This window comes from Lactuca saligna, chromosome 2 (assembly GCF_052625555.1).
Source record: "Lactuca saligna cultivar CGN05327 chromosome 2, ASM5262555v1, whole genome shotgun sequence".
In the NCBI taxonomy this organism is placed as follows: Eukaryota; Viridiplantae; Streptophyta; class Magnoliopsida; order Asterales; family Asteraceae; genus Lactuca; species Lactuca saligna.
The window spans coordinates 133,178,688-133,194,372 of NC_136418.1; the positions used below are offsets into that span (position 1 = coordinate 133,178,688).

The window sequence follows — 15,685 nt, forward strand, 5'->3', positions numbered from 1 at the left end:
ATCTTCAAGTGGTTGGGACATTTCCTTGAACTCGTCGAGTCTGTTCATCCACTCGCCGAGTCCTATGATTTCCAGGTCCAAAACAAACCCCCTAGCAAGCCGAGTGTTCCACTCAACCAAAACCATTTCCAGAAGACGTTCGGGGAAAAAATGCATCCCGACTCGCCGAGTCACCCAAGCAACTCGTCGAGTCCCTCCTAGTCCAAAACTATACAGTCAATTATAATGGGTCTTAATGCATCAAAATCATAGATCTGACTTCCTAGAGTTCATTTCATACGTAAAGCTACGAACTTGATGTCCATGCATGGGGTTTTTTGCTCCAAAATTCATAAAAGAAGGTCTACAAGATGCATGAGGTGTTTATGGCAACAAAGTTGACACCTTTATGCCATAAAGACCCCCAATAGCCCCAGATCCGAAGTGCAACTCCAAGTACACCCACAAAATCCGATTTTTGCTTCTGTGTACTCATAAAAAGGGGTAGAAATAGCCCCAAATCAAAATCTAAGAGATAGATGGTCAAGGTTCCAACTTTTTACCTTGAATGAGCTAAGAATGAAGTAAAACTTCTGGATCTCCTTGCTTCTACTTGAACTTCCAAGCTTCCTTCTTCTCCAACTTCAAACACACAAAAAAAGCACCAAAATGCTCAAGAACACTCAATAAGGGTTTAGGGTTTCAATCTAGGGTTTCTCTGATTTGGGAGGGTGATGGAGGCAGGTTTGGGATGAGATAAAGTGTTTAAATAGGGTGCAAACCCTAAACATTAGGGTTTTGTCCAGATAGCTCTTACTCACCGAGTCGGTCTCCTGACTCGTCGAGTAGATCATTAAAACTCCCGCATAAGGTCGAGTCTACTCGACGAGTTGGGCCTCCAACTTGCCGAGTCCTAGAGTAAATTAAAACATTGCTTGAATTTAAATACGTACTAGGAACCGGGTGTTACACCATTATAATCCTAAACTACTCCTAAATCGACTTGTCTCCGACGAGACTTGAACCGTCAACCTCAAGGTGGGGGGGAAATGTATATGTCTCCGATGATTGTGTATCAATTCATGGGTTTGTATCAATACTCCCACCCTTAAAAATGGCCTTGTCCTCAAGGTTGAGATCGTATTCTGTGTTGAAGGTCCATGGTGGTTCGGTTTCAGATTGAAGAAGGATAAATTTGGGTGGGTTTCACTGTTGGTGTTTTGCCGGACAATTGTAGCAAAAACCTTCGGACTGTCGTTTCTACATCTCGGTGGGGCTTGAACGTTTTAAACGTTTGATTGGAAGTGTTGAGGGGGTGTTGGAGGGGTGGACAATAACGGTGGTTTTGTTGGGGGAGGCTCAAGAGAATCATCCCAAGACGGATTTTAAGCATGAAGTTTATCTTCGATTAGCTTCATGAGACTATAAGTTTGGTGGAGAGTTTGGGGACTGTGAAGGGAAAGTTCAGATAGAATATTGGGGCGAAGCCCAAAGAAGAAACAATCACCTAATGCTTGTGGAGATAAACCAATGACACAATTATTGATCTTCTCAAATTCTGACTGGTAGGCAGCAACTGTGGAGACTTGGTTGAGCTTGAAAAGTGTAGCTTGGTGGTTCTTGTAGGTAGAAGGGCCAAAGCGGGTTTCATATACACATGTAAAACCAGCCTATGCCAAAGAGGTTATTGTTGGACATATGTTTGTACCAATTAAGGGCATCACCCTTAAAGTAAAACACGGAAAGGGCAAGTCGTTGCCTTGGTGGGATAGCATAATAGGTAAAGTAATTTTCCACTTGCAACACCCAATCAAGCGGGTTTGATCTGTCAAAGTTGGGGAGGTAGATTTTTGGTGGGAATGGATAAGTATTAGGTGGTAGTGGTGGCAGTGGTGGCGGTGTCCGGTTGTTGTTGGCGGTAACGAGGAGTTTGACAATGGTGTTTATGGTGTCAGATTGTGCAAAGAGATGAGTGGTGATGGTGTCTAGGTGGTGGTTGGTGGGGGTGGCGAGATGGATTAAAACTTGCAATTGATCGTTGAGGGTGGCAATGGGGTTGTAAAAGGTGGAGCCGGACTCAGTTTTTGGAGGCATCGAGACATGAAAGCACCAATTGATAGAGCCAAATTAATGGATGACGAGTCCCCTGTAGAAACTAAATACCAGAGATAGATAAACTAAACGAGACTAATACTTGAGACAATTTTATGTTCTTTTTATCCAATGCAACTTACAAGGTATTTAAAGGAAATATTGCAACTAATAGGAATTGGAAACGTGCAAGAAGGAAATGGCTAACATAATGTTCCTTAAAAAAATGGGAACTAGGCAAATGCATGCATAATGGAAAAGAAAACATGAAAACGACATGGCCTAAATCTCGACCTATATTTTTAACAGTGTGTTTTTTAGTGGATTTTTCCATCAAGAGTCAATACATCTGGGAATCAACTGCTAATAGTAGATCAATGTTCGATAAAAAAAAATTAAAAGGGAATGAATATGAAATACTAATGATCTTTTATGTTTCTGAACAAAGATGAGGACAATCTAATCCTAATTTATATCACAATATCGACTTTGTTGAGGCGAGGGTAAGGTAGGGAAGATTGGATTTGTGTTATTAACTATCTTCGGCTTTGTTTTTTGTGATTCGGTGGTTATGCTGCTCTAGAATATATCGTCACAGATAAACACGTTATGGTTTTAATTTTAAATTCAAATTGGCTACTTTTAATTTCAAATTCATATGGATTTGGTTGCATATTGAAAAATTACTTAAATTTAACCATAATTTTTGCTCCAAGTTTTTGATATTGGTAGCAAGATTATTGCTTGGGTTTAATGAAATACATTGAATTAAGAGTTGAAAGTTTTTAGTTTGACCCAAAAGATCAACTTAAAGATGTGCACATGGGATGAATTTTATGGTTAAATCGGCTTCGTGGAGTTTCTTTATAATGGATTTCATCAAGGTTATTTTCTTATAACATCAACATGTTATCTATTAATTCTTCATTCTTTCATGTGTTACCTTTTAAGTTTTAAAAAAAAAAAAAAAAATATTGGTTTAAATAAACTTATTTGATGGAAATAATAACTTGAACCCTTTTTTTGAGGTTGTTAACAGTTTTTTGGTAGTTTTGACTCACTAGAGCACCTGGTATTTTATTTTACGGTTGGTAAAAAATTCAGTAAATTGATTAACCATTGTTTTTCTTTTTTTATAATTTTTATGCAAGTTTTTTATTGACTTTCAGTTTAATTTCTTTATTATATTGAGGGGACAGCCGGACAGGTAGGGTCTGGTAAAGTAAGTATGATTTCACAAAACCATTATTTTTTTTTATAATTGTTATAATAATAATGGTCGAAAGATTAACGTAAGTTGTTATTTTGATAACTTAACAGATATTTTTATGTAATTTTCACTAAAATGCTATAATAATGATCCATTTAGGCGTTAAATTTTTATAATAATGGTTCATTGATGTGTGTATGGCATTGCACTTTAAAATGAATGAAAGACGGATGGTATTTCTTACATTTAACCATATTTAAATGAATGAAAATATGATATTTTTATGTAACTTTTTTATATGTTTGCAAGGTGTGTGTGTGGTAGATTCAAATGAACACTTTCCTTTTTTGGTAATTTGTTGTAATTGCACCCAATTATAGCATTGTATTTTTATAAATTTTCTTAATAGTACTTTGAGCAAGAAAGTAAAAAAGTACAATCGTGTAATAAATGCAAAAAAATAACAATGACCTTTCATTTTTTTGTCAAATATAGTATCCTACTTCAATCAAGTTAAAATAGTTGCTACACATAGTCACTCATACAAACACGTTCATTCATACGCACACAAACAAGAACAAATGAATGTATTTGGGGATGTTGATAGCTATAATATAGTTCTTAAAGTGTTAGAAAGAAGGAAATTATTTGACTATCTGATCAATTTGTTAGATGAAGCGAAAGAGAAAGGTCTGAACCATAATAATGAAACATTGTTTATTTTCATGGATAGTTATGTTAAGGTCATGCGAGTTTCGAAAGCTTTACATATGTTTAAGAAATTGGTAAAATTTGGGATGGAATATGATTTGGAGTTTTTGAAAGTAATGTTGCGATGCCTTTGTATCGGTCATGCGGTCTTATATTGTATACTTTTGAAAAATATGGAATATGATTTGGAGTCTTTACAAGTTCTTTGTTGTATGTTTGGAGATTTAAAGTCATACAAAATAACAATTGTCATTTACAAAAGCCTCATCTTAGAGCAATTATGTTAAACCTTGTCATTTACATTCGCCACCACGATGAAACAATTGTTTAGTGAAGGCTCAAAAATGCCACCCTTTAGCTCTCCAATATTTTTGTGCATTTTCATCATGGCGACCTTTTTTGATCTTTAGAGATAGTTTATAAGCCATTTCTACTTTGTTTGAAGCAAGTAGTTTGTTACTCAACTTAGCACATATAAGCCTACTAGGACAAAAACCTTTCTTCAAACACTCCTCCATAACTATGGCAGCATTTTCAAGTTGACCATTGTTGCAAAGCCCATTGATGATGTACTCATAAACTTCTACATCAGAAAAATAACCACTTTGTTCCATCTCATCCCATACATTTAAAAGCATGCCACATTTACCAAATCTTGAAAGTCTCATAAGGAGAATCTTGTAAGCACTTAATGATACCACACACCCTACATCTCTCGCTTTCTTATAAATCATCATAGCAGCATGTGGTGGGCCGTAACTACAAAGAAACTCGATAAACAAGGTTATAGTCCCAGTGGTCGGTATGATCCCTCGTCCTATCATTTCATCAAACATTTCAATAGCATCGGCCACCCTTCGAGCTTTAAGAAAAGCAGAGATTATTGAGATATAAGTGTCCATATTTGGTTCACAATTATTACTCAACATAAGATTGTAGTATTTCAAAGATTCATCGATATCTCCAATCGATATGAAATTGAAGATCATTGCGTTGAAAAGATTGACATTCAACACACATGTTCTCTTCTCTTTCAATTTCAGAAAGATATCAATGACATCATTGATTCGACCGGCTCTCCCTAAGCCCTCGAGAAGGTAGCTAAAAGTCAAGCTATCAGGATCATATCCATCTTCCACCATTTCCTTCAAAACCCTTTCAATTTCATTGATCTTTCCAAATTTGGACAACCCACATAGTAGTATATTATACGTCTCACAATCAAGCCGCACCTTTTCTTTCATTTTATACAACAAAGAACTTGCAGTGGCTACATGACACCGATTACAAAGGCATCTTAGCATGACTTTCAAAGACTCCAAATCATACTCCATCCCAAATTCTTCTAATTTCTTAAACATATGTAAAGCTTTTGAAACTTGTTTCGCCTTAACATAACTATCCATAAAAATAAACAATGTTTCATGATTAGGGTTCACACCTTTCTCCCTCATTTCACCTAACAAATTGATCATATAAGTAAAGAACTTCCTTCTTCCTAACCCTTTAAGAACTATATTATAACTATCAACATCCTCAAATACTTTCCCCTTTTCAATAGCCCACTTGAAAAACGTAACCATAGATCCCCCATCTAAACTCCCTCTATTCACTACATTAGCAACTAAATCAAAAGTCACTTCAATATCAACAGAAGCTGCTGATAAAGCTCGTTTAATTTCAGTTTTCCCATTCAACTTCTGAATGAAAATCCCTCTCAACTTATCTTCAGGTGATAGCAACATCTCTAGGTTTTTGCTGAGTTGAGTTGGATCTGACGTAGGTTTTCCAGTTGGATGTATATTGCGATGGCGAATGGGTAAAAGAACAGACAATTTATCCAAGACATGGAGTTCGTGGATGTTGATATTGTTTTCTGTAGGTTTCTTGTCATCTGAGTTCAATAGATAAATTGGTTGCGTCGAAAATGGTATTAATGAAATTGAAGGGTGAAGAATTTGAGAAGTGTACTTTATTATGTTGAACCTAGTAAGCAACATGACTATAAGCGAGTAGGATTTGACATGCACCTGGTTAAAAACGCTACAACGTGAATTTAGAGGGTGTTTGGAATTGATTATTTAACAAAATAAACACAAGAGTAATCTTTGGTATTGCAAAATTTTGGCAAGAAAATAGTAAACCATTAACAAAAAGAATTAATTGCAGATTTCAGGGGGCAGATTCGTCTAGCATATGGTCCATTTGAGACACAAAAATCATTCATAACTAAAAATTAACGAGAAATCTTTGACATTGCAAACATTTGACAGAAATTCGTGTGAGCAGATGGCAATAGATAAAGAAGATGATAATCAGAAAAGGAAATCTTTGGCATTGCAAACCATCAAAATAACCAGTATAGACATGGAGATGTCAAGATTTATAGACATAAACAAGGAAGATGATAGCCAGAAGAAAAAAAAAAAAAAAAAAAGGAAATTCAGTACCTGATCGGAGAGCGGCGGCGGTGGAGATCGGAGAGCCGAGTCGAGAAGCGATGACGTCGGAGATGGAGAGTTGGCGGTGGTGGAGACTGGGGAGCTGGTGGCTGTGGCTAGAGAGAAGAAGATGGGAGATGGAGAAGAAATCGTGATGGAGAAGAGGCGTCTCTGTGAATCGTATCAGGAAAAGAGAAAAAGAAAAGGTAGGTTTGAGGGTATTACTTATAGGTTTATCAAGGTGTTTGGATAAAGAAAAAAAAAAAAAAAAAAATATATATATATATATATATATATATATATATATATATATATATATATATATATATATATATATTGCTTATCGCTTAATCTCATCTTAATAAACAAATTTAAATGTTTTGATAGAAGTTTTTAAAAATCAGTTTATTACGATAGGAATAAATGTGAGAAATGCTTATTGTTTATTGATTATTTTACTCATATAAGTTGTTTTGTTTGTTAAACACTTAAAGATGTTCATTGCTTATTGTTTATTCTCACCGCAATAAACTAATCCAAACACATTTTAAAAAAGTGTTTATTCTCAACGCAATAAGCAAATAAGTAATAAACTAATAAGCTAAAAACTATTTATCCAAACACCCCCTAAATATTAAAATATCATATTTGTATTTTGAAAAGCTTTGAAAATAACAAAAATTTGTCAAAATCATTTATTTAACAATTTTAAATATTTTATAATCATTTTAGATACTTATTTATTATCAAATGACTCTCATGCCCTCTTATAAATCAAATGACTCTTATACCTTCTTCACAAGGGTTTTTGTCTGACACAACACAACAAGGTTTTATGTAACACGAACACGACACGATCTCGGGTTTTTTTTAACTAACACGAAAACGAACCGATTAAAAAATGACAAACACGACACGACACGACAAAGATAACATATAATAACAATTAATGTGTTTAATTGATATTTATTCATACATAACACGAAAAACACGAAAAAAAAAGTTAAAATTGTGTCAATTTCGTGTAAAATTTTGAGCACGAACACGACATCGTGTTTTTTGCACTTAACACGAACCCGAATTCGAATTTCAATTTCGTCTCAATTTCGTTTCATGTCGTGTATTTTTGTCGTGTTGTGTCATCAACTGTCACCCCTACCTCTTCATAAACTTTCAAAATATGATACTACTCATATGTCATTTTATAATCCATTATTCTCCAAATTTAAAACGTCATAAATTGTATTTTGGATGGGATGGAATCGACATGTCTGATACATAAAAGTAAATGTTACTCATATTGTTAGATGTAAGATGGAGACTTTTTTGTTTGTTTGTTTGCCTGCTCAACGAATACGAAGACCAAATTATACTATCATATGAAAGTTACTATCTTGTATGTTAATCTAAATTCTATGGTTATCAATAGGGAGTTGATCCATACACAATAATTTTTCTCCATGCACAATAATTGATGCTTTAAAATATTATATCGTATAACTATATAATGCATAAATTGTTGTGTATAACAAAAAGCTGTTGTGTATGAATCACTTTCCTTATCAATATGGAGATTTCACCTAAAATTCTTTCTACTGATTAACTTTTGATCCCCTTGGTTCTAATGCCCAAATTTACTTAATGTTGTATGCTTAATGTTTTTTTAAGGTTTAAAGTTAACAACTTTAAAGTCCATAACAAAGTTAGAATTAATATTTCTTTATGGCCAAGGGAAGTAAAAAAATCTCAAATAAACAAAATCACATGTATTTTTATTTTTATTTTTGTGATCTTTCTTCCTATTGAAAACTTACCCTATTTGGAGTTATAAATAACACCAATTGCTTATAGAAATACCTAAATAGTCAACACTGCTATTTTTTTCAAGAAAGCATCAAAGCTTTGGTTAACAATAATATCTTGTTTTTAAGCAATTATCAAACTTGAATGTTTTCTTTTTGATATTTATATGACAATTTTTTTTCTTCCTATTTCTTTTGTCCAATGGAATAGCAAGTTAGATATACAAATCATGTGAAATCTTCATATTAGGAGAAGCTAGTTACACCATTAAGCAAGAACATGTAAGACCAAGAAAAAAACAATATATTACAATTCAAAAACTCAATTTATGTGAAATCTGGAACATGTAATACCAAGTAGCTTAAAACAGAAAAAGCAAAAGCAAAAATGAAAGAAATTAATAGTAGAAAGTTAGAGAGGAGAATTCACAGCCATGACATAGGGTTTGACCACCAAAAGAAGCGAGAGAGAAGAGAAAACCACTCGATGTTGTTGTGGTTGGCAACCAAAAAAGAATTGCACATTCCCACTAAAACCCAAACCAAATGCACATGGAGACATTAACAAAGAAAAAAGATTGCAGGATGCGGACCCCACTGCAAGGAACTCATACTCTTCACGCAAATCCTTATCGTAATGTATAAAAATGTAAACTCACATTACTATAAAGAATTATACATTCGATTATTATTCATTCAAGATAAACTACTACAATTAGTGAGTGAATAATCAGTTAGTGACTTATAAGCTACCATTAATGATTCATATGATCATATAATATGACGATTTCAACATCATGAGGAAAAGTTGGGAGGTTGTGCATAGCTACTGAGATGCTCTAGGTTTAGTTGACCGAAACAAATGGTGTAATTGAACGATTTTGTGCTCTTAACTATAATGATGAACGATGCTACTTAATAATGAAACATCTCAAAAATCAAAGGTAAAATTTTTATTTTTATTATAATCAAAACACCATTGTAACTTTATCCAATCATTTAAAAGTATTTAAATAAGACAATTATAACCTATGAGAACCACGGTTATAAAATTAATTAAACTTTCATATAAAAAAATCAAAATTATTAATCAATTATTTTGAATAAGTTATTACTTAAAAGATATTTTTTTAGTTATATAAAATTATAATCGTTGATTTAAATAAATACGTAAAATTATATCACTTTATAATCTATGTAAATTTTATTTTATTTTTTAAATTAATATTATTAATTAAATATAATTAAAGTGAAAATGTTTAAAATTTGAAATTTAAAATCCCTATTCTAATAAAAGAATAGTTTTAATCTCCTATTGACAAGTGTCATACAATTAGAACACCTCATTAATGTTATATATTCATTATCATGCCACTTGTCAACCTATTAATTATTCATTTCAAATTCAAAATTTAAAATTTTTTCACTCTAATTACATTAAACTAATAATTGATTCTTTTATTTAAATTTCAAATTTTAAATTTTCCCACTCTAATTATATTAAATTAATAATATTAGATTGAAAAATAAAATAAAATTAATACATATTATAACATGATATAACTTCATGTATTTATTTAAATCAACGATTATAATTTTATATAACTAAAAAAAATCTCTTAAATAATAATTTATTTAAAATAATTAATTAATAATTTGGACTTTTTATATGAAAGTTTAATTAATTTTATAACCGTGGTTCTCACGGGTTATAAACTAGTTTAGTATAATTAGGTGGGAAATTTAAAATAGATAATTAATATATTGACAAGTGGCATGATATGAGGCATAATATTAATGATGAGGTCTAATATAATAACACTTTTCAATAGGAGAATAAATCTATTTATTTATTAGAAACTAGTTTATAACCCGTGGGAACCACAGTTACAAAAATAAATTAAACTTTTATCGAAAAAAACTCAAAATTATTAATCAATTATTTTAAATAAATTATTAATTAAGAGATTTTTTGGTTATATAAAATTATAATCATTGATTTAAATAAATATGTGAAATTATATCATTTTATAATTTGTATTAATTTTATTTTAATTTTTATTCTAATATTATTAACTTAATGTAATTAGAATGAGAAATTTGAAATTTGAAATTTGAATTGAAGAATAAATATGTTGACAAATATCATGCATTAATTATGAGACATAATAAGGTAACATATGACAAAATAAGAATAAAATATGCATTAATTAGGAGGCCTAATAGGATGACACATGTCAAAAGGAGAATAAAACTATTCTTTTATTAGAATAAAGATTAGAATTGGAATATATATATATATATATATATATATATATATATATATATGTGTGTGTGTGTGTGTATGTGTGTGTGTATATATATATATATACACACACACACATACACACACGTAACAAAATACAAATTCAAGGACAATATTGGATCAATATCAAAATTTGGATTGAATTTACAAGGGTTTAGGTCATTTTGGTTGCTTAACTTTTGACTTTATTCTTATTTGATCACTTAACTTATTTTAAGTTTTAAAAGGTCACCGAACTTGTTAATTTATGATCCAGTGGCCATTAAACTTTTGGTTTTGTCATTTATCGTTTGGCTTTGTTCTCATTTAGTTACCTAACTTTTGAAATTGTGCTCATTTAGTTACTAGACTTTTTAAATAAAGTTATAAAAACGAATTATAAAAAACTTTTAAAAACAAAAAGTGACCAAATAAGCACAAATCCAAAAGTTAAGTGACAAAAAAATGTTTCATGACTATATTGATACAAATTTACAAGTTCGATGACCTTTTAAAACTTAAAATAAGTTAAGTGAAGAAATGAACACAAATTCAAAAGTTGACCAAATGAACATAAATCCAAAAGTTAAGTGACTCAAACTAACCTTAACCCAAATTACAATTTTTGATTAGGTAAATAGATAAATTTATAAGGTAAAATGTCACTGTAACCCAACAAAGTTACATGTTTTGGTTTAAAATGTCCTTTTTTGGCTTTCTAATGGTATAAATTCTTATTCTACCGACTTTAAAAACCATGATCTAGAAAGTGAAGGGGTCACCTGGTGAATCCCTTCCTAATCACTAGGTTGTATGTTAGTCATTAAAATATGTCATCTCATCTGCTATGTCGGATGTCACCTAACATTTGAATAATTTACTTACTTCACCCTTCCTTTACAATCTAAATAACATATTATAATGTCGCTTTCATCTTCCCTTTTCTTTTAATGAAACTCAACTAAAAATCGATCAAATAGTCGTATACGTCATGAAGATCGATCTTCATTTTGCTAGGGTTTTTAGGAGGTACCCCATGATAAGTTACCTAGATAGAGGAGAGTAGAGGTTTGAGGATATTGATTTTGCTGGAATGGAGAAGAACAAATTTGTGGTGTTCATCGAAAGATTTACGAATGAGAAATGTGTGAATGTATATTATTGCATGCTCGGTATTGAGTTTCCTGATGGATTGGGGATAATAGATAATGAAGGAGACTGTCGAGAGTTCATCGAAATAGGGTATACTTGCGGTTGTATCAATGTCAATGTCCATCAATGGGTTCTTGGTGAGGAAGCCGAAATATGCGGTTCTGAAGACAAGCAAACTAGTTTAGGTGATGTTAATGAAGAAGTGCATGGTAAGGGAGTTGTTGAAATTGGCTTAGATGAATTGCAAGGTACTATTAACAATGACATTGAACATGTTGATTACATTCTTATGAACAATACCATACATGATGTGTTTTTTGAGCAAGCTCTGCTCCAAGTTGCAACCAACCTAGGGCAGTCCACCTTACAAGGATACATATGTTTAGATGGATGACAATGAAGGAATACTTGAGAAGGTAACCAGTTTTAATGAAAATGTACAAAGGAAAAAGCAGAAACATGTGTTAGGTATGAGTATTAAAAGTTCTAAATAGTTAAAACATATGTTGTGTAATTATGTTGTTGCTAATGGTTATCAGTTAAAACATATGTTGTTTAATTATTAGTCAAATGTTGTTTTTGGGCAGTGCAAGTTTATACATAAAAATGTAACATGTCCTCAAGTTCAAAAGCCAACAAAACTCAAGGTAAAGAAGAAAAAGAGAACAAATGGTAAAGATGAGAAAGGAAGCAGTGGAACAAAACCAAGTGCACATGAAATGACATACAACAAAGGCAAGGAGGGAATTATCAAGAAAAGAAAGAAGTCTGAAAGAATTATCAAGAAAAACTAGCTACAAGGGTTGAGGGTAAGAATGAGGAAGGTAAAACTGTGAAAAGCCAATGGAACTTGACTAGAAAATAACTTTGACTTTCTTTCATGATTTACTTATTATGTTTGGATGAAATTGTAATGTTTTGAAATACGTTTGGATGTTTGGTGTTATGTACTACATATGCTTGCTAGACAACCGTTTGTCATGTTAATGGTTTGATTGTAGTTATGAATTTATGTAACTAATGGATGTGAATGGTATTGGGGTTTGACTTGCTGATGTGGCATCTGATTTTAGGTTGAGTTGACTTAATATCCATTTTGGCTAGTTATTAGGTATGAGCATCAGTTAAAATAGGTAAAAGTCCCCATTTAGCCGGTGAAATAGGAATTTGCACCTTTAGAAAGCCAAAAAAAAAAATGTAATTTAAACTATGTTGGACTAGAGGTAACATTTTCCCACTTTGTAATTTACTTCATCTCTTTTATTAATGCACGACATGATTTATGATATAGTTAGAATGAGTTTATTCATAGTTCGTTAAATTAAAATGTAAATATTTATGATTATAATTGAGTAAACTCAAAAGACAATAAACATTGTATAAAGGAGTAAGACAAACTTGATATCATATAAAAAAAGAAAAAAAAAACTTGAAATGATAAAATAATATTTTCCTCAAAATGTCATGTGGGCACAAAATATACATTTAAGGATAATATTAGATCAATATCAAAATTGGGACTGAAATTATAATTTTAAATCAAGTAAATAAACAAATTTGTAATTTACTTCATTACTTTTATTAATGTATCACATGATTTATCATATAGTTAGAATGACTTCATTCATAATTCGTTAAACCAAAATGTAAATATTCATGATTATAAATGAGTAAATTTTATATAGTTATCTAAAAAGAGAAAAAGTAAACTCAATCGGCAAGGAAATAGTAACAAGGTATAAGACTATAAAAAGACTTCAAATGATAAGAATTTTCATCAAAATGTCAGAAGTGGGATTTGAACCCACGCCCTCTCTCGAAGACCAGAACTTGAGTCTGGCGCCTTAGACCACTCGGCCATCCTGACTTGTTGTCTTTTAATTGAATCCAGTCTATAAATTCACAACTTCGTTTTCGAACAATCTTTAGAGTTTATCAAGTATCAACGACTCCTATCTTCTTCAGATTTTATAATAACAATATTTGTAATTGGTAATTTCTGTAATATTTGTAATTGTTGTTATTCTTAATTTTTTTTTTTGTTTTTTTCATGATCTTTTCAACCACTGATTTGTATTTTTAAATGCATTTGCAATTCTATTGCGTTTCTCCAATTACTTGTAATTATTGTCACGATTCCAGTCATTTTGGCCTGATTCCAACTCCAAGTCATGTAGTTAAGAGATGTTACGTGGAGAAGGAGTTGGAGATGTTTATGGTGATGAAAGATGGCAACCAGCATTTAGTAGAAACAAAAACAAAGATGGATCCAAATGGTGTCGCTGAAGATACAAGAACATCTTTATATGTCTTTTATCCAAAATTAGAGTTTGATTGTAAGTCTTCTAATGGTGTGACTACATCTTTGATCTTGATTTTTTATTATTCATTCCGTTTTTTTTTTTTTTTTCCCAAAATCAGAATTTGATCTAAAGATTCTTGATTTTGAGATGTTGAGGAGTTGATGGAGTTTAAGTTTATTTTTCTTTTTTCCAATTGAGTTTTTTGTTTCCTTGTTCTTTCTTTTAAGGCTATGTTTCTCTTTTTCAGATTCTTTCAATGATGTTTTTCTTTTCTTGTTTTTTCAAGTGTACCAAATTTCTAATTTTTTGTTGACGTGCAACCAATGTCTCATCATCACTCTTTCTTTCTTCTTTCTTGTTGACCTATTTACATAATTGGAAAAATCTTATATGTTAAGTATATATAACATATATGTGCATTCATCTATAGAATATGAATATTTTCATCAAAAAATGTACATATATTTACTAGTGAGATGTTCTTCTGCAATTTGTTGAAGTATTACATTTACTATTTAGTTTTCATCTTCTGCTTCTTCAACATGCACATCTGCATTATAATTGGCATTGGCTATTTGATCATCTTCTTGTTCATTTGCCACGTTAGGTGCATCATTGACAATAATTGCTTGAATGGGATTGTACATTACAATCATTTAATTGTGATTAATTTATGGTATTAAATTTGGTATTTCAACCTTGTCATCTTACCCAGTTAACAAGGTCATCTAACTTTCAAAAATTATACTTTCTCTCGATTTCAAATGTTTTTACAAATTAGGTCCAAAATTTACACTTTTGTCCCAAATTTTAAAATTTATTATAAATTTGGTTCAAAATTTACCCGTTTGGTCCAAATTTCAAAATCTTGTTATGAATTCATCCGAACTTTGATTTTTTTTGGCACATTTTTTCTCAAAAAAAAAAAATTAATGTATTTTTTTTTATAAAATCATATTTATACAAAAATATATATATATATATTTCACATAAAAAATCTTATATTTTCTATATAAAAACTTTTCTGTATACAAAAATACCTATTTATAAAAATAGATATTTATTAATGTGATATCCCAATTTCAAGATCAAAAAACACGGATTTGTTTATGCTTTATTTAAAATCAGAGTATCATTTTGAAGATTAATATCGCAGAATTTGTTTCAAAAAATATGATAAAGATATTATCAAAGCATTTCCGAAGAAATGTTTTTTAATTATATTAAAAACATTAGGATGTCATCGTTAATACAATACATAAGCATAAACGAAAATAGTACAGACTTGAAAACATCTATTATTCTACTGACCTATAATCTATAATTCTCTCATTTGTTCATCACACCTGTGCTCTTGTGCTACTACATATAATACAAGAAATTGAGTGGATCGGGCTTGGGAGCGTGGTGAGCACATAGGGTTTTCAACCCACAATAATGATATTATTTATTTTCATCAAATCATTCAACCCGATTATCCGTTCCCGTTATCCTTACTTTCTGTTCCTAAAACATCTAATTAAAGGGACCTATCCTAGATATTATCTTCAGGATAGACAATAACACTTAGAGGATTCCTCAACAATATATGCCAGTAAGGCAACCATGAGGGGGATTGAGTACACCAAGTGAACACGTAGTTCAAAAACACCTACGGGTTGCGAGCCTGCTAACGTTCCACTAGATTGTCTAGAATACCCAGTGGCCGTCAT

At 31.3% G+C, this 15,685-nt stretch overlaps 1 protein-coding gene and 1 non-coding gene across 4 annotated transcripts; both read right to left on the minus strand.

Moving 5' to 3' along the window:
• Positions 1-3,727: 3,727 nt before the first annotated feature.
• LOC145031671 (Pentatricopeptide repeat (PPR) superfamily protein) lies at positions 3,728-6,572 on the minus strand. Of its 3 annotated transcripts, XM_078980274.1 has the most exons (3): positions 6,442-6,458; positions 5,963-6,021; positions 3,728-5,885 (listed from the first exon to the last, which is right to left on the minus strand). In XM_078980274.1, the coding sequence occupies exon 3, from the start codon at positions 5,734-5,736 to the stop codon at positions 4,330-4,332; it is 1,407 nt and encodes a 468-aa protein (XP_078836400.1). In that variant the 5' UTR covers positions 5,737-5,885; positions 5,963-6,021; positions 6,442-6,458; the 3' UTR covers positions 3,728-4,329. The 3 variants fall into 3 exon arrangements, with proteins under 3 accessions (XP_078836400.1, XP_078836398.1, XP_078836399.1); XM_078980272.1 differs by having other exon boundaries at positions 3,728-6,021; positions 6,442-6,572; XM_078980273.1 differs by having other exon boundaries at positions 3,728-6,034; positions 6,442-6,548.
• A 6,881-nt stretch (positions 6,573-13,453) lies between these two features.
• Positions 13,454-13,537, minus strand: TRNAL-CAA (transfer RNA leucine (anticodon CAA)). Its single transcript has one exon. It is a non-coding gene; the product is annotated as a tRNA-Leu (tRNA).
• Positions 13,538-15,685: the final 2,148 nt, after the last annotated feature.

Excerpts from the sequence above, each read along its gene's own strand:
- LOC145031671 (XM_078980272.1), bottom strand. The coding sequence starts at position 5,991 with ATGTTGCTTACTAGGTTCAACATAATAAAGTACACTTCTCAAATTCTT.